The sequence below is a fragment of the Rhinolophus hipposideros genome, assembly GCF_964194185.1.
Source record: "Rhinolophus hipposideros genome assembly, chromosome: 13".
Lineage (NCBI taxonomy): Eukaryota > Metazoa > Chordata > Mammalia > Chiroptera > Rhinolophidae > Rhinolophus > Rhinolophus hipposideros.
In genome coordinates, this window is record NC_138059.1 from 50,953,202 (window position 1) to 50,976,808 (window position 23,607).

Sequence of the window (23,607 nt, forward strand, 5' to 3'; positions counted from 1 at the left end):
CCTTCACATACAAGAACCAGTAAAGAACTAAACACGGTTTAAGGTAAGTACATATGATTTGATGTCATTTATTATTTTCACACTTAGGCAAAGACAATTAATGCATTTTAAGGAAATTCCATTCATGTAACGTCATTTAAATAAAACATTTGTAATTATGATGAGGCTTCCACGGCCATTTTAAAACTTAAGACTATTGTTGGGTCATGTTTATTTTGCATTTTGCAGTGTAAAACTTTTTGTGTTTTATACTGACATCAAGTGGCAATATTGTGTAAGGCACTTTGCCAAACTGCTTTTGTATGCTCTCTGAAAACCTAAAGGGATTTTAAGATAGAATGTCAGTATTTTCAAAAGTCTGAATAGGTTATGAGTTTTGAATGCCTAACGATCCAACTCCAGTACAGCTGCCGCAAAAGTAATTCTCTCAGTAAGTAATTCTTTAGTGGTTTTGCCACTCATTAGCTGAATGACCTTGAGCAAACTGGTATGCCTTTTAATGCAGCCCCACTGTTCATAATCATAAAACACAGCTTATAGTAAGACCTATGTCAAAGAGGGAGTGTGAATATTCATGGAGATGTAAATGTAAAATGAGTAAAACAGTGCCAGGCACATAGTGAGAGTTCAATAAGTATTAGCTACCATTCAGATTCCCCTATTAAAATACGTCTAGCTATCAAAGGAAAGCTAACAGCCTCAGCTTACTGAAGTTGATAGCCATCTGAAAAAGTAAGAACTTTCAGTAAGACTCAGGGAGTATTTTCAAATTTGAAGGGCACTAAAGGGAAAAAGTGGGAAATCAAAGGCAATCTTTTCCTTATTTACAATCACCCCTGATGCTAATTTCTTTTGGGATGTATGTGTATGAGTCTACTAGATAAACCACTTTGACTAATGCACCGCCAATTCAATTAATCAGTTTTCTTTTTCCAATACAATGGACAGAAAAGAGCAAAATAAGAATGTCATGTCATCAGAGCTTGTATCTCATTATCTAAGCTTTGATAACTTACAAACATTTTAACAACCAGTCAAATTAGTTTATAAGACATATGATCTAAAACACCTTTTGAAAAATTCACCAATAAGTCTAATAGACCAGTTAAACAATTTTTCAAACTGGTGAAAATCATATAAAACAAAGATTCCCAATTTAATTATCTCCTTATGTCTGAATATCTAGACTTCGAACTCACTACCTCCATCCCCCACCCTGGCCCCAAGATTGCTCATTTAGTTGCTCTGATTCCATTTCAGAAGGCTAATGGGCATATTCTGGCCTAAAACACTGTATGCCAAATCCTTCAACCCATGCCCCAAGAGAAGCCCCTCTCTTGGCTTTGAAAATAAGTTCTGCTGCTATCTATAGTCTCAGACTGACAACACATAGAGGTATATTTCATGCAGAATAAGGAAGCATTGGTAATTAATATGGACATTAAATAATTTCTACAGAGTTTCATCTAGATCTACTATAAGCAGATTGTAGACCCTATCCTCTAAAGATGCTTTCCAGTTTCCCAGAGATATTCCCAACAAATGAAGTTAGATGCACCTCACCTACATTTCTAACTTTTCCCCCCTACCTTTCTCTCAATTGTCTCCAGTCATGCCAGCCCTTACTTGTCCAAACTTATTACCAGTTTCTGAGCTATTCTGAGGACCTCAATAAAGTTAAATTATTCCCAAATAGGGAAAATAACTCTAACCAAGAAAGAAACTTGGAGACATTTGATTAGTTTTAACCTTTAAGCTTTTGGCTCTACAAAAAAAATGTAGGGAAAGAATGGCCAAAAAAAGTGTGTGGAGGTTGTTCTGGCCACTATGTATAGCCCCACATAAAGCTTTGAGCAACACAGTACAAGTTAACAAGTTTTAGTGCCATCAGATAATTGAACTGTTTTTCAAAACTTGATGAAGTGACAACATGTCCATTAGACAGATATTAGCTTATCAGACAAATGAAGCTTGAAGAGAGAAACTTTATAATTATTCGCTCCATTTATATATCTGAATTCATACTCTTGCTTTGATTCTCATGTCTGGGACAAAGTGGCATGAAAAGAAGAGCAACAGAGAAACTCAAGTCTCATGTCTACCCTAAAAAAAAATGCTCACTATAGACCATAAATGTTTAGATATAATTTTTACAATACCATTAACCTAACGGGAGGTGGGCTCAAATACATGGATTTACATTTGGGGAAACAGTAACCATCTTCAAATTTTTAAATGTCTCTGACTCAAAATAACTTATATTCAGGGTGTTAGGAGGCCAGTGAATTAAGAAGGAATGTACTTACATCACTTGAAGAGACTGTTCCTGTTTCAGCAAGGACACCGCTACCACGCAGTTTCTATTATGAAATAAATAACTTATTACTTAGTTTTGTTTTTAATTTTATCCTAATTTATCAGTGTATGAAAGGGACCTAAGCAAATTTTATAATTGTTTTCCTAATCCTACTTAACGGAGTATCATCTAATAAAAAGCATGGGTGATATGAAATATTCTAAATATCGTTACACTCTTCCAGATAATGTCTTAATAAATTATTAAAGATGGAACAATAATAAACCAAATACTAAGCTCTAGCTAGATTTCATAAGTGAAGCTGGTGTAAATTTCTAAGTCTCAGAATTTACTATCTGAATTACTTTTCCAATAAGACAACTATCTTAAGCTGAATTATCTGTACTATATTCTGTGGTAAAGCTTTTGAAATAGGTGCCTGATGATGGGTTGATACTACACAAAACTTAAGATGTGATTATCCACAGCAATGCTAACAAGTTATAATGAAAATCAAAATCTCACATGTTATAGAAAAATGAACAAAGAAATTTTAAGGTAGAAAGCCAAATGCTGAATATGCAAGAAAAAAGCGATAGTAAATTTCTGAAAAGAAATTTTTTACTTTGTTTTATTCAGTAACGATTATCTAAGTGTCAGGCATGAACCCCCATAACCCAAGAATAGTGCTTAAACTACCTAAAAAGGCTCTTAAATGACTGTAAGCCAAAGAACAAAATATCCAAACTTGCAACTAATTTGGATTTTTGAAAGTTTATTTCTATTAGAATCAGAAGTTGTGATCCTTTTTATGAGGAGAAAACATGACAAAGAAAAAGAGACATTCCAGATACAGTGTTATCATGTGACACTTAAGCAAAGTATCAAATAAAATCCCAAATAATCCTGTTTCATTCTTTATACAAGAAATTGGTAATCTGATCCTGATAAAAGGCTATGGAAGAAGTGTCTGCCCACCACAACAGAAACAGTGCAATCCAAAGCCCAGCAGAAGCAGTGACTAGACTCTGAGAAGCAAAGCCAGACAGGGCCTGGCCATCCTGAAGAATCACCCTCCAGAAGGGCTAGCAAAGCAGAAATGCCGTATCATTACCAAACAAAGCCAAAGACTCAGTGATAAAAAAAGAGTGCGCTAAAAAGATATAGAAGAGGTCTTCAAGAGTAATTATTTAATGCCAACAAGCTCAACTCTAATGAAAACTGTTCTAGACACTGAAATATGTGCTTCCACTACTGACGATAGAAATATTTCCCCCAATTTCTCGACAAGGTTACAGCCATAGATATTCATTCCAAAAGTTAAAAAATGTCAGTGAGACACAATATAAATGTTACCCCTATGAGGAATAGTCTAAGATGAAACAACCCAAAATGTTCATGGCAAACTACAAGTATACATTCTTTCCTACCAATTTTCATTTTATGAATCTAGCTATAACAGAGCCTCATTACCACTCTACCATAAAGCTAACATAACAGTAAGCAGAATGAAGTTTGCTCAAAAGAGGAATTAATTTCAAAATAGAAAAAAAGGGGGGGGTGTTACCTATTTAACTATGATCCCAAGTGATACATACTTAGAAATTTAAAATCTTATCCTCAAAAGATGAAATTTTCATGTTCTAAGTAACTTGTTTTTGAAACACCTCAAAAACACCAAAATCTGCAAACTTGTGGCTCTTGTAAAAACACCTTTAAAAAACTAAGCCAAAAAGTGTTAAAATTTATGATATTGACATAAAAAATACTTAATTTTGTTCAAAACACTCCAAAATATCCTTATCCAAATATAAAAAGCAATTAGGCTCCCCCAAAAAAGACAGGCAATGATAAGACAAAAAATAAATCTAAACAAATGCCATGGTGTCTTAACTTCTTATGCTTCAAATTAAAATCTATTAAAATAATAAAATCTCTAAATCTAAAACAACTTTCCAAAAATGTATTTCAAATAGACATATATTTGTAATCTAACACTGATAACACAGTAACTACCAATATTACTTCTCCCGGTCCCATTCCTCCATGTCACCCATCCCCATACCAAAATCTCATTCTCTTCTACCTTTTCTTCCCCAAAATACTCCTTCCCCCACACCCCCGCCATCATTTCCTTTTCTGATGATCATTCCCACCATGTCTCCCACTTACCACCTAATACTTAGTCACTGAGACTAAAAGAAAGAAATATTCTGCTGAGCCATCATAACTGTCCTGTCTTTTGCCCTGTTCTAGGGACCCACGAAGACAAAAACAGAAAACTTGCTATTTTCCCAGCCATTAAACCAGAAAGCTATTTTCCTCCATGGGGAACTAGAGCTAGAGAGACCTGAAATCAACAAGATGACCAATAAGCAGGCTTCATATTTAACCTTAAGCCTAAATGTTCAATCCCACAATGATACAATAAAATCCTGAGGAGTCACTGGGTGAGACAGTTATGTCACTCTGGACCGAGTAGCTCCAGGCTTACCCAGGGGCGCCTAGAAGCCTGGTACTGACTCTTGGCCAAGACTAGGGCAAGTGGATTGACTAATGATCTATAATGTGCCAGTTGCAGTTTGAAACGCCCCTGCTGGCACCCAAAGCCAGTTTGTTTATTGGTGTAACTGGTTAGGCAGTTTGGCCTGATTGTGTGACCAAAAGGGCATGAAAAGATCACACTAAAAACTTTTGGAGAGCTCTCTCAAAACCAACATTCCTTACACAAATCTTAGTGGTTCCCAAGGCAGACGTGGGAGCTGCACCTGGAAGTCTCTTAGCCCCACTCTTCCCCGCTGTACAGTTTCTTTTCCTTTCCTATTAGCCTGACATGGAGTTGTAAGAATCCTTTCAATCTCTGATCTGTGTGATCTCAGCAGCCACCTGAAGGAAGGTACTCCCTGCCTACTGAAAAGCATGAATGGAAAATCCCAAGTGGCAGAAAGGACAGAAACACTTCAGTTGAAGCCAGTCAAAGAAAGAAAAAGTGAAGCATACCACCATACCTAAGAGTAGTTTGCCTTTCTTATCTAGTTCAAAATGGCATTATTTTAATATAATATTTTTGTAATTTCTCATAATTAATGTGAATAATTAACTTTAAATATCTTACAATTTTATTCGTCAATTATACCACAGTGAATCTGAAATATATACACACACACATATGTGCACACATACAAACACACACACACACACACACACAAAAGTAGGCACTATAACACACACAAACCCAATTTACTACTCTTTCAGTACTTTCTGAAAGCAAGTCAGTGTTTTAAATAAACACTGAAACTCGAATTATTCAGTAATTATGTGAAATTAATAATTACACATAAGAAACGTCCTTTACCTGTGAACTCAGCTGAGTTTTTATCCAATTGAAATAGTAATTTAAGTCACTGCCTTCCATCAGTTCTTTTCCCCAAGCTGCTAATTTGGCAATAATTCTTGCTGCCTGAAAAATAAGAAATACATTTGAATACTACATGAATTCTAAAAATCACATCACATACCTTAAAAACCAGGACTAGTAACCATTTTGCTGCACGATTTTCTTAACACTCAACTCCTCAAAAAATAAGTTAATATTTCATTTTTTAAAGTATATTTTAAATACAGTTCAAAATGCATTTTCAAGTAGTTCCATTAAAGTGAACCAAAATTAGTTGTTAAATTAAGAATTTCATGACATTCCCTGTATTATTTTGAGTTTTAAAAGCAAGATTGAGATTTATTAGAAGACCAGCAAAAATCAAAAGAACATAGTAAACTTTCTCAGCAGCAGACTTTCACCAATGTCATTTGTCAGAGTTCTGAGTAATCCCTGAAACAAACTGCCAGCTAATACCTTGCTCATTCTATGCCCCTTGTACGTTCTCAGATTTAAAAATCTGTATCATGGTATAAAACATATCCTGGTATTAAACAGCCATCTCTTGATATATAAAAATATGTAAACCCTTTTCTCCTCATTCAAAGGCTTCTTAATTTTCTTCAAGCTATAAAACTAATCATAAATTTTTTTATTAAGTAGGCACTATATGTATGAGGTGTGACCAAACAATATGGTGAATGCTTAAGTAAAACAAAATGTATTACAGTAAAAGACCATTGCTATTAATCCCCCTCACTTTGAACACTTATCCCATCATTCTCGCTACTTTCTGAAGCAGTTCTGAAAGTCCTCTTTTGTGAGTGTCTTTAGTTGCGCTGTCATGGCTGACTCAGTGTCCCGAATCATTTTGACTTTGGAGAAGAGCCAGAAGTCGCACGGTGCCACATGCGGTGAATAAGGTGGATGAGGACACACGTTTTTATTTGACTGAAATTGCTGTACCAGAAATGATGTGTGACACAGAGTGTTGTCATGATGAAGGATTGTTTACAGCACACTTTTAAACACACCTTCTCTCAACTGTAGCTCACACCTGACTGACTGCACCAAACAAGTTGAAACTTGTCACACTGTTACTAAGGTTTGATGCGCTGCTTCCCGTATTGGAGATCCCTGTCTTTCTGTTGGATGGCACTTGGCAGCAGCATTCACTGTATTTTGTGATCACAATGGAAAGACTGTCACACATCGCTTCTGGTACAGCAATTTCTGTCAAATAAAAACATTACAATGTGTCCTCATCCACCTTATTCACCATATCTGGCACTGTGCAACTTCTGGCTCTTCCCCAAAGTCAAAATGATTCAGGACATCAAGGCAGCCATGATAGCGCAACTAAAGATACTCACGAAAGAGGACTTCCAGAACTGCTTCAGAAAGTAGCAAGAAAGATAGGATAAGTGTGTTCAAAGTGAGGGGGAGTATTTTGAGGAAGATTAATGACAAAGTGTCTTTTTACTGTAATAAGCTTTTTTTATTTAAACATTCACCATATTTTTTTATCACACCTCGTATATCAAATCATCATGTTGTAACTAAATATCTTATAATTGTATTTGTCAATTACACCACAATAAATCTGAAAAAATGTATATATATAAACATACACACAAAAGTAGGCAGTATAAAATACTACTTCACACACAAACCCAATTTAATATTCTTTCAGTATTTTCTGAAAACAAGTCAGCATTTCAAAACTCCAATCATTCAGCAATAATTAATCCAAGTAGAGAATGGAAGGCTGAGGTTAGCTAACCCCAAAATAATTCCTGTGCTCGTGGACTGATGTTTGTTCTTATACTTAGATACAGCTGAGCCAAGTGACGGAAGCATGCTTTCAAGGTCAGGATGTCAGGCATTCAAGCATCATGGCATATGTGGAATCCTACACCACGGAGGGCTAACAGCACACCTTGACTCATTCACTAAGTTGTGACATATGGACATTTTGATTTGTCTACTAAAGTGAATTCACAGATATATTTCTACTTTAAAGTGGCCTAACATTCACAAAGTAGGTAAGTGACTTGAAAAGATTCCTGTAAGGAAACAGGGGTTGAAAATACTATCAGCAATGTAAGCACAATCAAAATGGAAAAGACAAACAAGAGACTTGACATTTCTACTCCCAGCATAAGATCATCATCAGCACACGCTAAACCAATGACAATCTGACCCTCAAATTTTAAAAGATTAGCCAAAAGTAACTGAAATCATAAAGAAATTAAAACATGGATTTGGCTACACAATTAATGATGAACCTTACCCTAAATTTATATTTGGTCTTTAATTTATTTGTCAGTTTTATTATAAAATCATCAAAATTAGGAAGACATTTAAACCTGGCATCCAGACAATGAAAACAAGCTGCTACAATTTGAAAGAAAAAAATATATTATTGTTTTTTTTAAAGTATTCTTTAAAAATAGAGTTTATTTCATAAATCTTCCTTTTTAACTTCTCTTTTCCTAAATGTTTTATAATATATACAATACATAAATATACTAACACATAAATATAGGTATATAAGGAGAGAGGACAGAGAGAGAGAGAGAGAGAGAGACAGAGAGAGAGAGAGACAGAGAGACAGAGAGAGAGAGAGAACACACATGCCCAAATTATTTCACTGACAGTGGTTCTTGACTTGAAAAATTTAGACATCTACTGAAATGAGCAGCTTCAGGAGCTCCCCCCCATTGGAGCTCACTCCACATCGGGAATAAAAGAGGCTTGGTCAGATTTATTCTCTCAACTTTCCTCTCAAAGCTTCTCCACATACTCCTTAAAAGATTCTTCAGTGTTAAGGCTTCCAATGATAGGCTTTCAGGAAAAGTTTAAAACAGGAGTATATTTAAGATATTAAAAAGCAATTAATAATTACTTAATTAAAATAATAATTAAACACAATAGCTGCTTCAGAGCAATATTTAATGTCTATAGTAAAATCAGGTTAATCCTGTCTTAGATATCCAGCACTATTTGTACATGTGAATTACCAGGCTTTTATGCTAATGAAATCACCAGCACATTCTATAAAACTTTAATTGTATCAGAGCAACCCTATCTCCTTTGTCTTTCCCATATCCCCACATTATTAAACACCAGTAAGGAAACATAGCTGTGAAAAGTTCACATCACAGTAGTTACTACTCTGGGAACTGGGAGGTTATCCAGTCATAAATGGCCCAGGAGAGTTTCTTCCCTAAATCAGAAATTTGATCAAGTCAAAATTTACCATATGAACAGTGAAGAGATCCTGGCGATTCAACATTGGCAGAAAGTAGGACCATGCAGTGTTCTTGCTACGTTTAGCATAGTCAAAGAAAATGCTAACACGCTGATGATTTTCCTAAAAACGAAAGAAATAGTATCACTAATCAGAATGTATTTTCCTAAAAAATGTAACAATTGTGCACTGCTTCTCAACCTTTCATTTTATGTCCCATCAATCCATGTTTTCTTTTTCCAGTATATATGAGATTTGTCCCCATGTTATTATTATAGGGTAGGAGGTGGTGATCAGGGCAGGGATAGATATTTTAAAAATAAAACCACCTTTAACTATTATGATTAGTTTAATTCAAGTAAGCCAAGATAACAGATCCCAGCCCTGCATGGTATAACACTGTAAATTACATTTCTTCTCAGCCTGCACCTCTGACCTGCCCTTCCCAATGTTGTCTCAACACCTCTCCCCTGCTTCCACACAAAGAAAATCAGAAGGTGGAAGAAAGCTCACAAATTAGCTCTAGGTAAAAGGATCAGCAGGAAGCATCTCAAGCTACTTACAAGCAGGCAAGGAAACAGGGAATTACAGAAATCTCAAATGCTCAAAGCTACTCCTAGCATATTATGATAGAAAAAGCAGGGCAGACAAAGACAGCCAAAATCAGCATGTCACACTAGCAGGAGGATTTAGGATTTGAGGCACAATAATTCTTTGTTCAAAGCATGCAAACTCTACCTCTCACCTAAATTTTCTCTGCATATTAGTGGCTGAAATCCACTTTGTGGTTCACTAAGTGAATACGGTTTCTAAGTAGTAATATTTGGTAAAATCACAAATAACCACATAAATAATCATTTTCATTTTGAGGTCAAGATTTAATTCTTTTTAAATATACTGGTTGTAATTTTGGTCTGTGCTAACAGTTACTCATTTCAGGAATATACTACCATCTCCTTAACTAATAAACATTATAGTTTAGAATAACAATGGAAATGGTTATGATAATGACTTTCTCAAAGGACTCAAAATTCAGGCAGGTCATCATTAACAGCATTAGTGGACAATTTCCAAAGTTAAAGTGTTAATTCTCATTGTGCACGTAGATGAACAAAATACCCTACATACATAAAGAGTAGAAACTATTTTATACATTTTAATTAAGTTTAAAACTCACCTTCCTCAACTAGTCCCTTGTGGTTTCAACTTCTACTTAAAAATGTACCACCAGCCATCATCATCCCAGACACCCCTGTTACAAACCTTTAAGAAAATATGGATAAAGCCCTTCTTCTTAGAGTACATAGTTTTGTTAAAAAAACAAAACAAAACAAAACAAACAAACAAAAACAAAGAGGGGAATATAAGAAACTATACATGTATCTGCCCATTTTTGCAAAAAAAAGAAAAGAAGGATAAACCAGAAATCTAGGATATTGGTTACCTACATGAAGTAGATGGGAAGGGGTGAAAGGGATAGGGGAGGGGCTGGTGACATTTCTTTGAATATACTTTTCTGTATAGTTTTGCATTAAATAAAGAATTTACCTACCTGCAACATATCATCAACCATAGTTAGTATGTACTGAACTGTCTGTTCTTTGGAGATATGAGTCATCAGATTTATAAATGTTTTAGCACACTAGAAAGAAAATGAAATCCATATCAATTATTGTTTTCAACCACAAACACAAGGTATTAATAGAATTTCAGTAAAATATTTTGCTTTCTAAATTAGGATACAAATGCTATTAACATATTTCAATTACAGGAAATGTATAACTTTAACAAATATTGTGATGAAATATGAGAAGACCATACTATAACTTGCATCAGATTTTCAATAATTTCTAGTGATAAATTTCAAAATGTTTACTATTTTTAAAAAGACCAAAAATAAATAAAAGACAAGACCTAGCGACTATCAACTCTTAATTACCCAGATTATGTTATATAGATAATCAAATATTATCATTGTGTTTTTTTTTCATTTTGCATTTACTAGGAAGCAGAACACTAGAGCAACAAGAGTACTACAGATTGGAATCAGAAGGATTTGTTTGACCTGTCCCATTTTACAACTTATCAACTACCGGGGGTGCCAAAAATGTATACACATTTTAAGAGATGTTATCTATGCTGAAGCAGTAGTTCACCCTAATCAGAAGTGTCTGGACGCTGATGGTAACCACTTTGAGCACCTCTTGTAATTGCAGAAGTCAAACATGACTTGTATTCATCTTTTGTTATTGGTGTATCTTGAGTATTACAATTAATAGTTTGTTTTTTTTCCTTTCTTAAAATGTATATACATTTTTGGCACCTTCTGTAAATAACAATCTCTCTGGAATTCAACAAAAATTGGCACCAACAACACATTTCCCAGGATTATTGTGAAAATCAGACTCAGTTATGAATGAGCTCCTTAGCCAATCAAGGCCCCATATCAGAAAATCTGCTGGATGGCGGAATTGCATACTATTCTAGTGAGAATACAAAGAGAAAAAGTTATCTTAAAAAAAAGTTAAGCAACTTAAAAAAAAAAATCATATACTTTGAAACAGTAATTTCCCTCTGGGAATCTATTCTAAGAAGATTTTCATTAATGCAGAAAAGGGTAAAAGAATACACATACTCAATATAACATGTTTTCCAAAATTAAAAAAAAATACTGGAAATCACTCAAATGTCTTTAAAAAAAAGGATTTGTAGTTAAATTATGATGCATACCTACATTGAAATATTACAGTCATTAAAAAACATTAATGATAAAGAGAAGTGTTCATGATATAATGTTTATATTGATCACCTGACTGCCTTCAGTTTGAAGCATCTCGTGCTTCTCCTCAGGGCTTCTTTTCATTTCAAATCTTTGAATGAATTCACAATCTTCAGCAGAAATCATCTGCCCCCTAGAAAGTTAAGAATAAGTTGTTTTTGTTCATTAAGAGCTGAATAGTCACTGTAAGTGAGTGATATAGGAATTTCAGGTTTTATCCTCTCTCCTCAGTCATAAACCATCAGCGCTGATATATAGGCTCTTCCATCAAACAGACCTGAGTTTGAAGCTTAGCCCCAGCACTTACTAACCATGTGACATCTCTGGATCTGAGTTAATTTATCTGCAAAATGGCAACAACAACCACATTGCCTTTAGAGGGCTGAACTAATGGTGAAATTAAACAATTTGCATAAGGTGGTTAGCACAGTGCCTGGTCCATAGAAAGCACCCAATAACGTGTAATCTCTTAGCACTATCCAAAGCCTCACCCTTATTCCCCTCCCAAGCCAAACAATTTACTTGACCTTCTAAATTATCAAGATCAAAGCCACTTTATATGAACTTCTACAATCATTTTCTCCAGCATATTCTTTTCCTCCGACTCAGACAAAACGTGATTCTCCCCCTCTCTGAAAAAAATAACCTCTCCTTCTTGATCTCCTGACCCTCCAGCAATCACCCCACACTATCTTGTTTTCCTACTTCCAGGGGTCCCTTCTTCAGTGGCTCTTTGCTCTTCAGAGCTCCTCCACATGGCTCAATCCTTGGAATCTCACTTTTCTTTCCCAAACACTTTCCTTCAGTGAGATTCAAACCAACAGTCCTGTCTTCTCTCTTTCCCAAACCATCTCCAACTGTCTTCTCTCCTTAACCATTTTCACAAATTCCACATCATCACAACCGAACCTGTCACCTTCTGTTCCAACCCAGCTTGACCTCCCAACTGCTACACTTTATCAAGGACTCAAACGCATCACAGCAAACCCCCTGTCTGACCCTACCTTGTGAAAGGACATGTCAGCAGAACAGTCTTGCTAGTCTCTGCGAGACTGGGCACTTCAGGATATATGTTAATTCTTTCAGACCATCAGTATGGTACGAAAAGCATAGAATTTGAGTCAATTTGAGGAAGCGTTCCAACCCCAGTTGTGAAACTTTGGCAGGTCACTACCCCTCTGACCACTATTTTTCACACCAGTAAAAAGGCAATTACAATACTACCTGCCCTACTTCATGGAGTGCTTACGAGAAAACACAAGAAAAAGCATTTGGTGTGTATAAGCATAGAGTAAAAACACACTGGGGGAAAAAAATCTTTTTGTAATATGCTTTGTCATTCAAACAGCATCAATATATATTTTTTTAACCGAGTAATTTAAGAAGCTGCCCTTCAAGTCCCCTGCCCACAGAGTTTGTTGAGGGACTAGTGTTCCACAAAACCCAACCAGAGAAACACTGAATTTAAAACAGGTTTCCCAATATGCATAATTATAGAAGTGGTCCTTTTTCAGAGCTGCCTTGGATTGAGTTCCCAGGGGCAGCAGACCATGACATGAGGATTAGTGTGCAGGCAACTTATGAAGAAACTGCTGCCAGGACAGACCAGGGATGGAGTGGGGAACACAGGACATGGAAGTGAGGAGCCCAGGCGGGGTTCAGGCAAAATCCTGAAGAGCACAGGTTTTCTTAAGTGCACAAGAGAGTGTGGGAAGGTGAGGTAATCAGAGCTTTCCCCTTCCCAAGACAAAGGAGCTGAACTTTCACACCTCCTGCCACCCCTACGCACAACACCAATCTCCTCCAAAGATCTTGACTTTCATGTGTTCAAAATCTCAGTGTTTTCCTTTGTGCCTCCTGGGTTTTGTTTACGCTATTACTATACACTATTTTATACACTTTTAATTTGCCTCTGGACTTTGTAATCCACTGTTCTGTCTTGTATCAGTTTCACATTTGTAAGTACTATAACTTCATTTTCATATTTGTTCCTTTATTTAACATGGCTTTTTAAAAAACTATTCCCATGCATTGATTTTTTTCAACGATCCCTCCTTCCTTACCAACCCAAAGGAGAATTTTGAATCCTAGTCTTTCTAGATCTCTAAGGCAGGTGACAATGAGGCTACTTCTTGATACTCTCTTCCTTAGATTTAGGATTCCTCTCATCATCCTCTGGCTATTCCTCGCCTCTTCAGTCCTCTTCATTGATTCCTCATCTCCTACCCTGTCCTCAAGCTGTGCGAGAGGCTCTCTTCATTTTGTACTCTAGGGGTTCTCTCCAAGTGCTCCCCTCTACCCTCTGCACTGGTAACTCACAGTCTGACCTATGGGTCAGCCTCTCACAGCCCCCGCTCATGTGTGTGTATTTAACCTCTTCCACAGATCAGAGGCACTCCGGACCCAACAAGGGCAGACTGAGATCACTAACATATATCCCCACACACACTCCAACCCCAGCCTGGCTAATGGGACAGTGGAAGCAAAAAAAGATACTTTATCCTGTTGCCATTGTGACTAAGTACGTCACATACCAGTAAAGACAAAATGCATTCTGCATCCTGGGTCAAATGAAGATAACAAGGTCATCCTGTCTGTTTCTGGCCCCAAAATAAATGAAATCTTTTTTCATAAACTTGAACTCCTAGCTAAAACCATTTTACCAACAAATTTAGCTGTGCTAATGTGTAAAAGCATGTCATAATCTTTGTAAATAGGATCATCATGTGAAAAAGAGGCAATTTTTCTACCACTGAGGAAGGGTAATATGAAGATTACACGTGGTAATCTTGTAATTTTTCAATTTTCTTTTCCACTTACCATATTTTGCCATGTATAATGTGTACCTTTTAGCCCAAATTTGTGATGGAAAAATAAGGATGTGCATTATAAATGGGTAGTACTAATTCCATTTCCCTGAAAGTTTGGGCCAAAAACGTGGGTGCGCATTATACACAGGAGATACATGGCAAAATATGGTACGTTTTTATTTGGCAAGCCATTCCTTCTAAAGTCAGACTTCTTGCACTTCTTGCAAAAATAACCTTTTTTTTTCTTATTTAAATTATTTTCTATCTGAGTCTTCCTTTGATAGTCCTGTAAATTGCAGGTTACGGACTCTGGTGTCTTCTCTGACAAGCCACACCCAATCAGGCACCAGTCCTAACAATTCTTCTACCTAATATCACTCTCCTCTGGACTTACCTGCCTTTGGAGTTGCTCAGCCCTATGGCAATAGTCCACCAACGTGTTTCACTATTTCCAGTCCAAACTTACTCCACGTTCTCTTACCTACTACCCGACAGCCTTCTCAAGCACATGTGATCATATTACTCCTTTGAGACCCGACAGCCTTCTCAAGCACATGTGATCATATTACTCCTTTGAGACAAGGTGTGATCAAACAATACAGTGTTTGTTTAAATTTAAAAAAAAAATACTGATTACAGTAAGAGACACACAGCCATTAACCCTCCTCAAAATATATGGAGCTTTTCCATTGTGATCACAAAATACGGTGAATGCTGCTGCCGAGTGCCACCCGACAGAAAGGCAGGGATCTTCAATATGGGAAGCAGTACACTGAACTTTAGTAACAGTGTGTGACAAGTTTTAGCTTGTTCGGTGCAGTGAGTCGGGTGTGAGCTACAGTTGAGAGAAGCTGTGTTTTAAAGTGTGCCGTAAATCATCGTCCATCATGACACTGCTCCATGTCACATATCGCTTCTGGTATACAGCAATTTCTCTCAAATAAAAACGTTACCATGTGTCCTCATCCGCCTTATTCACTGCATCTAGCACTGTGCAACTTCTGGCTCTTCTCCAAAGTCAAAATGATTCAGGACACCAAGGCAGCCATGACAGTGCAACTAAAGACACTCACAAAAGAGGACTTCCAGAATTACTTCAGAAAGTGACAAGAATAATGGGATAAGTGTGTTCGAATCAAAGAGGGGTATTTTGAGGGAGATTAATGGCAATGTGTCTTTTACTGTAATCAATTTTTTTTTTTAATTTTAACATTCACTGTATTGTTTGATCACAGTCTGTATGAGACTGTGAATTTGAATAGTAGTTCAACCTAGCACTTGGGCAGAGGAATGTAATAAAAATCTTTTTAATCAATTGACTAAGTAAAACCTATGTGAGGTTGTAGATACTACTTATCCTATCTCAACAGCTATCTATTCATCTTTAAAATAAGGATAGAGGAGAGACAACCAAGATGGCACAGTAGGTAAATGCGGCTTTTACCTTCTCTCACAACCACATCAAAATTACAACTAAACTACAAAACAATCATTATTGAGAATCACCTAAAATCAAGCTGAACTGAAACCTTTCAACTAAGGAATTGTAGAAACAGTCACCTCCAGACTGGTAGGAAGGTCAGCGACGTGGCTATTGTGACTATTAAAAATCGGGAGGGCTATTTTGGCTATGGGGGTCTCCCCATCCCCTAAAGGAGCAAAAGATACCAACTCAACCCCAGCACAGGGTTCCAGTATCGGGGAGAGAAGTCCCCATAATTTTTGGTTGTGAAAAACCGCGGAGATTATGACTGAGTGAGACTGAGTGCAGCTGCACTCACAGGCGCTCCTCTGAAAGGGACTGAGCACAGTCTTACCCACCAGTGGAATCACTCGCTCTGAGCTCCAGCACTGGGGCAGCAGCTGGAAACGCGGCAGTGACAAATGGTGGGGAACTGAGTTGTCTGGCTTGGGACAGGGGCTGGAAAAGGAGCTTTCTCCTGAACGGGGAAGCTGGCAGAAGCCATTATTTGTCTGTTGAGCTCTCCGCCTTCCCAGCATGCGAACACAGGGAGCCTGCTATTCGTTTGCCCGCCCTGGCAATCTGAGACATGGCCCACCAAACTTTTGAGCACACCCAGGCTGCTTTCAGTGAGTGGCTTTTTCATTCAGACCGCTTGCCTTGGTTCAAGCTGCAGACTTTCTTAGGATCTCTCAAAGGTTCACGGAACCCAGAAAAGTAGCACCTGGCTTGAGCATGTCCTGCACCTCTGGCTGAGCAGCCCTAAGCTGGCAGTAGTGGCAGCCGGCCTTGGTTCATGGCTTGCCCTCTCAAGGTGCTTCCAAGCACAGCACGGGCGGCAGACATCTGCAGATTTCTTTCTGGTTCCCGCTGGGTGGCCCCAGGTGGGGCATGGGCTATGGCTGAAGTAGACCTACAGCGGATCCCCTCCAAGGTGGTTCTGGGGCTGGCGCCTCCAGTGGCTAGCTTCAAAACAAGCTGGAGCATCACATAGCAGTCTCCAAGTACAACACACCCAAGAGACGGATTGGGCAGGCACCAGAATCCTGCTGAGGCAGATCCTGCTCTGTAGGATCAGCCCCTGCACAACGCTTCCATTGTAGTCAAGGCCAGTCCTGACAACCAGTGAGGCCAAGGGTCAGTCCCTCCCACATATGTGCAATGATCAAGCAAGGCTCAACTACAAGATGCAGACACACGGAACCCACACAAGGGACACACCCGGAGAATGTTGCTCAGGTAAGACTGCACCACTGAACCCCACAGCACACCTACTATATAAGGCCATTATCCTAAGACCGGAAGACATAGCAGCCCTACCTAGTACATAGAAACAAACACAAGGAGGCAGCCAAAACGAGGAGATAAAGAAACATGTCCCAAATGAAAGAAACAGAGATAAGCAATCTATCAGACACAGAGTTCCAAATACTGGTTATAAGAATGCTCAATGATCTCAGAGTGAACTTCAACAGAGAGATAGGAAGCATACAAATAGAGATGAAAACCATAAAAAAGAACGAGTCAGAAATAAAGGATACAATAATAGAAATAAAGAATATATTACAAGGAATCAACAGTAGATGAGATGAAGAAGAGGATCCTATCAACGATGTAGAACATAAGGTAGCAGAAAACACCCAACCAGAACAGCAAAAAGAAAAAAGAATCCAAAAAATTGAGGAGAGTTTAAGGGGCCTCCAGAACAATATCAAGTGAACCAATATTTGCATTATAGGGGTACCACAAGGAGAAGAGAGAGAGCAAGGAGTTGAAAACCTATTTGAAGAAATAATGACAGAAAACTTCCCTAACCTGGAGAAGAAAGTGGACATACCAGTCCAGGAAGCACAGAGTCCCAAGCACGATGAACCCAAAGAGGCCAACACCAAGACACATCATAATTAAAACGCCAAAGGTTAAATACAATGAGAGAATCTTAAAAGCAGCAAGAGAAAAGCAGTTGTTACCTACAAGGGAGCTCCCATAGACTGTCAGCTGATTTCTCAACAGAAACTTTGCAGGCAAGAAGGGAGTGGCAAGAAATATTCCAAATGATGAAAAGCAACGACATACAACCAAGATTGCTCTACCCAGCAAGGCTGTCATTTAGAATTGAAGAACAGATGAGGAGCTTCCCAGACAAGAAAAAGCTGAAGGAGTTCATCACCACCAAACCAGTATTACAAGGACTCTTAGAGGGACTTCTTTAAGATGGGAGAGGGATAGGACGGGTTAAAGGGGAAGGGATTAAGAACAAATTGAGTGTTATACAGTAGTCACGGGGATGTAGCTTATACCATAAGAAATATAGTCACCAACGTATTGTAATCGCTAGGTATGGTGCCAGATAAGTACTAGATCTATCAGGGTGATAGATGGGAATGGGGTTGGGGTCAGGGTGAAAAAGGTGAAGTCATTAAGAAATACAAATTGATAGTTAATACAGTATGGGAAATATAATCAACAATGTTGAAAAGATCATGTAAGGTGCCAGATGGACACTGGACTTATCAGGGAGATTACGTCATAGACTCTGTAGATGCCTGACCAATAGCGTCAATGCCTGACGCTATACACCTGAAGAGCTGAAGCAGAATAATATTGAATGTCAACTATAACTAAATATATAGGTACATATGTAGTCACGGGATGTGGAGTACAGCATAGGGAAGACAGTCGATGGTATTGTAAAAGCTGTATAAGATGTCAGAGGGGCAGTAGCTTGACGGGTGGGTTATCACTTTATAGGGGTTTAAATGTCTAACTATTACATTGCTTTGTATATCTGAAACTAATAAAAAACAATTCAAAAAAAATAAAAATAAAATAAGGATAGAAAAACTTAATTCACAGTATTGCTATGAAAATAATGTGAAACTGTATGTTACTTACCAAGTATGTTACTTCCTTTTCCAAACACTCATCTCCATCACAACATGTACTCTACTCATTCATGATTTAATCAGACAATATCAATTGACAACCTAGTATGTGCCAGGCATCTTTAACAACAGCAACATAGCAATGAATTAGACATCCCTCTTTGAGCTCGAATTCCAATGGGGAAAATAGAGAAACACAAAAATAAATACTTTTTTTAAAAGATATACAAACACACACACACACACACACACACACACACACACACACAATTGTAATGCCAGGATTGTAAATGCTGTGGGGGAAAAAAAATGAAGCCGAGTAAAGAGTTAGAAACTAACCACAGAGAAAAAGACACATTTCAGCTGGATTTCAGAGTGGGCCTTTCTGAGGTCACCTACACAGACACCTGAGTGAAATGAGTTAATGAGCCGAGTGATCTGGGGAAGGAATTTCCAGAGAGACACAAGTCCAAGTCCAAAGACTTTTAGGTAGCAATAAGCATGCTATGTGAAAAAGAGCAAGAACGGCAGAGGAGCTAGAGAGTTGTGAGCAGTATGGCATGGATTTATATATTTTTAAATGATTCTCACCGCTGTGTAAAGAATTGCTGCTATAGGGGAAATGTTAACACAGAGCCACCAGGCAAGAGGCTCTAACAAGAGAGCACGTGACAGATGCTGATAGCCTGCATTAGTAGTAACAATGGAACTAGAGAAATGCAGTCAAATCCAGGACATGCTTTGGATATACAGCTAAAAGAATTTGTTAACGAACTGGATATGGATGGTGAGGGAAAGAGAAGAGTCAAGATGGCTCCTAGGTTTTTGGCCCACAAAACTGGTGAATAAAGGTGCCACAAATTGGCCTGTAGCCTGCAGGGAGCCACACCAAACTCTCTGAAGCCCGCAAGCACTGCATGTTCTTTCTTCCAAGTCTCACTTCCTGTCTGGAGTTTCCTTCACAGCAGCCTCCAGCTCCTCTGCGTAGACAACTCCTAAAGTATCTTTTATGTTCTGTAAAGACATTCCCAACTCTCCAAATTTATGCCCTATTTCTGTTATCTGAGAAAACTTTGTATATACCTTCATTTTTTAACGCTTACCACAAGTTATTATTTAATTTTTTAGTTAAAATTTTGTTTTCTCATTAAACTTTAAAATCAAGAGGAAGGATGGTATTTTATGATTCTTGTATCCTTAGGATACAGTTTGACTGGAATACATTTATGTGCTGTCTAGGTGAATTATTAATTCATTTACGTACTATCTAGGTGAATTCATTTTTAATTAAAATTTATTGGGGTGATAATGATTAGTAAAATTACATAGGTTTCAAGTGTACAATTCTGTAATGCATCATCTAGGTAAATTATTAAGAAAAAGTTTAATCAAATATAAATATATTTTAAAACACTATATTTTCACAATAACATTAATTTATGAGGGATAAAATATTATTAGCCTTTTGACATTGAGGAAGTCTTCCACAGGTTTTATTTTATCAGAATATAATGTGATATAAGATTCACTGATAATTCATGTCCAGCCCCTAACAATCTGTAGGATTTTTTAGGGGAGGCACATTTCATACCCACTAGTGTCCCCACAACAACCAGCTCAACAGCCGGCACACAGTGAATATTTGTTGAACATTTGAGCATAGACATCCAGAGCAGAGGAGTTTCATAAAAGAAATTCATGAGATGGACAACGGAATAAAGGACAGAAATAAGAGAAAGGGAGAACACAACTTATATAGTACAGAGGCCATGAACAGGAGGAACAGAAGAGAAAGCAATTAAAAATCTCCGTGTAACTAAAAATGTTCCAAATACCAATGCTAGGCAACTTCTGCCAGTCAGCCAGTACTTTATGATCAATAATAATATTATTCTATTTAGGTTATAAACAGAACCAGGCTTTATAAACATGAAACTCCTTGTCCTTTAACCTAAATGCACTCTGAACTAAAATTAGAAAACTGAGCTCAAAATCCTAATTGCACAGGGAATTTAAACAATTAAGCAGACATAGATGAACAAAGAAAACATCAGAAAGTCCCTCCTCCTGCTGCCCTGGAGTCAGTGGGCCCCCAACAATCCATTCCCTTCTGGGAGTCCAGAGTCATCCTAGATTCTTTTGCACTCTCACACATCAAATCAATCACTAAGACTTTTTTAAATCTATCTAATTCTATCAAACAACAGGAATACTACCATAGCCTCTCCCTAGCTCTAGGCTTGTTATCCACAAATCTACCCTCTACATTGTCAGTACAACAATCCAACCAAAAGATAAATCTGATCATCTAACTCCCACTTTACAAACTTCAGTTGTTTCCAATATCTACAACAGTGATTTTAAAACTGTGCTCCTTGGGCCCAGAAATAAACCCCTACATATGCATATATGGTCAACTGATCTTCAACAAAAGTGCCAAGAACACATAATGGGGAAAAGACAGTCTCTTCAATAAACAGGTTTGGGAAAATTGGACAGACACATGCAAAAGAATGAAATTGGACCCTTATCTTACACCAAACATAAAAATCAACTCAAAAAATTGATTAAAGAGAAACGTAAGACCTGAAACTGTAAAACTCCTACGAGAAAACAAAAGGAAAAAGTTTCTTGACATTGGCCTTAGTAATAATTTCTTGGATGTGACACCAAAAGTGCTACATCAAACTAGAAATCTCCTGCACAGCAAAAGAAACAATAAACAAAATGAAAAGGCATTCTACCAAGTGGGAGAAAACATTTGCATATCTGATCAGGGGTTAATATCCAAAATATATAAAGAACTCATAAAACTCAATAACAAAAAAATAAGCTGATTAAAAAATGGGCAGAGGATCTGAAAAGATATTTTTCAAAGAAGACAAACAAATAGTAACAGGAATATGAAAATACGTTCAATATCACGAATCATCAGGGAAATGCTAATCAAAACCACAATGAAATATCACCTCATATCTGTTAGGGCAGCTATTATCAAAAAAGAAAAGATACTGGGCCGGCCCGGTGGCTCAGGCAGTTAGAGATCCGTGCTCCTAACGCCTAAGGTTGCCAGTTCGATTCCCACATGGGCCAGCGGGCTCTCAACCACAAGGTTGCCAGTTCGACTCCCACAAGGGATGGGGGGCTGCGCCCCTTGCAACTAACAATGACCTGATGCTGAGCTGTGCCCTCCACAACTAAGATTGAAAGGACAACTACTTGATTTGGGGAAAAGTCCTGGAAGTACACACTGTTCCCCAATAAAATCCTGTTCCCCTTCCCCAATAAAAAAAAAAAAAAAATCTTAAAAAAAAAAAAAGGATACCACTGTTTTCAGAGTTGTGGAATAAGGAAACCCTTGGCACTGCTGGTGGGAACATAAATTGGTGCAGTCACTATGGAAAACAATATGCAGTTTCCTCAAAAAATTAAAAATAGAACTACCATGTGATCCAGAAATCATAGTTCTGTGTATTTTTCTGAAGGAATTGAAATCAGGACATCAGAGAGATTATCTGCATTCTATATTCATGGCAGCTTTATTCACAATAGCCAAGATATGGAAACAACCTAAGATGAATGAATAGGCAATGAATGAAAACCTAAGATGAATGAATAGGATGAATGAATAGGCAAAGAAACAGTAGTATTTACATACAATGAAATATTATTCAGTCTTTTTTTAAAAAAAAAGGAAAACTATCATTTGCAACAACATAGATGAACAAAATAAGCCAGACACAGAAGAACACTACATGATCCTATTTATAAGAGCAATCTAAAATAGTCAAACTCATAGAAGCAGAGAGTAGAATGGTGGGTGCCAGAGGCTGGAAGGGAGGGAAAAAATGTATCAAAGGATACAAAGACAAGTCATACAAGGTAAGTCCCACAGTGCTACTGTGTCACAGTTCCTACAGTTAACAATATTGTATTGCATATTTAAAAATTTGCTAACAGGCAAGATCTTATGTTAAGTGTTCTTATCACAAAATAAAGTAAAATTAAAAAAAGAGGATGGGAGAAAACTTTGAAGGTGATGGATATGTCTAAGGAATAGATTGTGGTGATTGTCTCATGAGTGTACACTTATCTCCAAACTCATCAAGTTGTATACCTTAATTATGTACAGGTTTGTGTATGTCAACCATATCTCAATAAAGTGGTTTTTAAAAACAAAAGACAAACTGCTCCTTGGAATTCTGATGAGGATGACGAATGGTCTCAAAAGAAGACTCTGAGATAAGATACTCCGATATCCATTCAATCATCATTTTCATCTGTTTTACATGCTGAGCTTCCTTATTGGACTTCTTGTAAACCATGGGTTTCACAGGTTAAGAATCGGCTTGAAAGGCACCGACTGATAGGATCAAGTCCAAACTCCTTCCGATGGCACACAGGGCCTTACAATTGGCTCCTGGCTGCCTCTCAAGCCTCAGCTCTTCCCATGGCCCACCTCCAAAACATGTATTTCTCCTCACCCAGCATGCTGTTTTTAATTCCCTACCTTTAAACATCCCCTTCAAGAAAACTTCCTGGAGGTAGGATTAGCTGTCTTTTTTCTGTGCACTCATCATTCCCTGTGCACCTTTCTATTATCACAGGTAACATACTGAAGTAAAATGTTTATATATCTAACTTCCCTACTAGATTAAGAGTTTATCTTTTTGTAGCCCCAAAGCCTGGGAAAATGCCTCAAACTTGATATGCAGTCAATAAACATTTGATGAGTGATGAAATTAA

At 37.5% G+C, this 23,607-nt stretch overlaps 1 protein-coding gene across 9 annotated transcripts in view; it reads right to left on the reverse strand.

Annotated features, from left to right (window-relative positions):
- ATP6V1H (ATPase H+ transporting V1 subunit H) overlaps positions 1 to 23,607 on the reverse strand; it is a 241,057-nt gene that overhangs the window by 140,338 nt on the left and 77,112 nt on the right. For 5 of the 9 annotated variants that reach the window (XM_081070986.1, XM_081070992.1, XM_081070988.1 and 2 more), the window contains 5 exons: positions 11,735 to 11,837; positions 10,478 to 10,567; positions 8,935 to 9,048; positions 5,652 to 5,756; positions 2,307 to 2,360 (listed from right to left, as the gene is read on the reverse strand). In XM_081070986.1, the coding sequence (XP_080927112.1) occupies positions 2,307 to 2,360; positions 5,652 to 5,756; positions 8,935 to 9,048; positions 10,478 to 10,567; positions 11,735 to 11,837 (466 nt within the window). The remainder of the gene's footprint in view (positions 1 to 2,306; positions 2,361 to 5,651; positions 5,757 to 8,934; positions 9,049 to 10,477; positions 10,568 to 11,734; positions 11,838 to 23,607) is intronic. The other 4 variants (XM_081070989.1, XM_081070994.1, XM_081070990.1 and 1 more) reach the window with 1 other exon arrangement.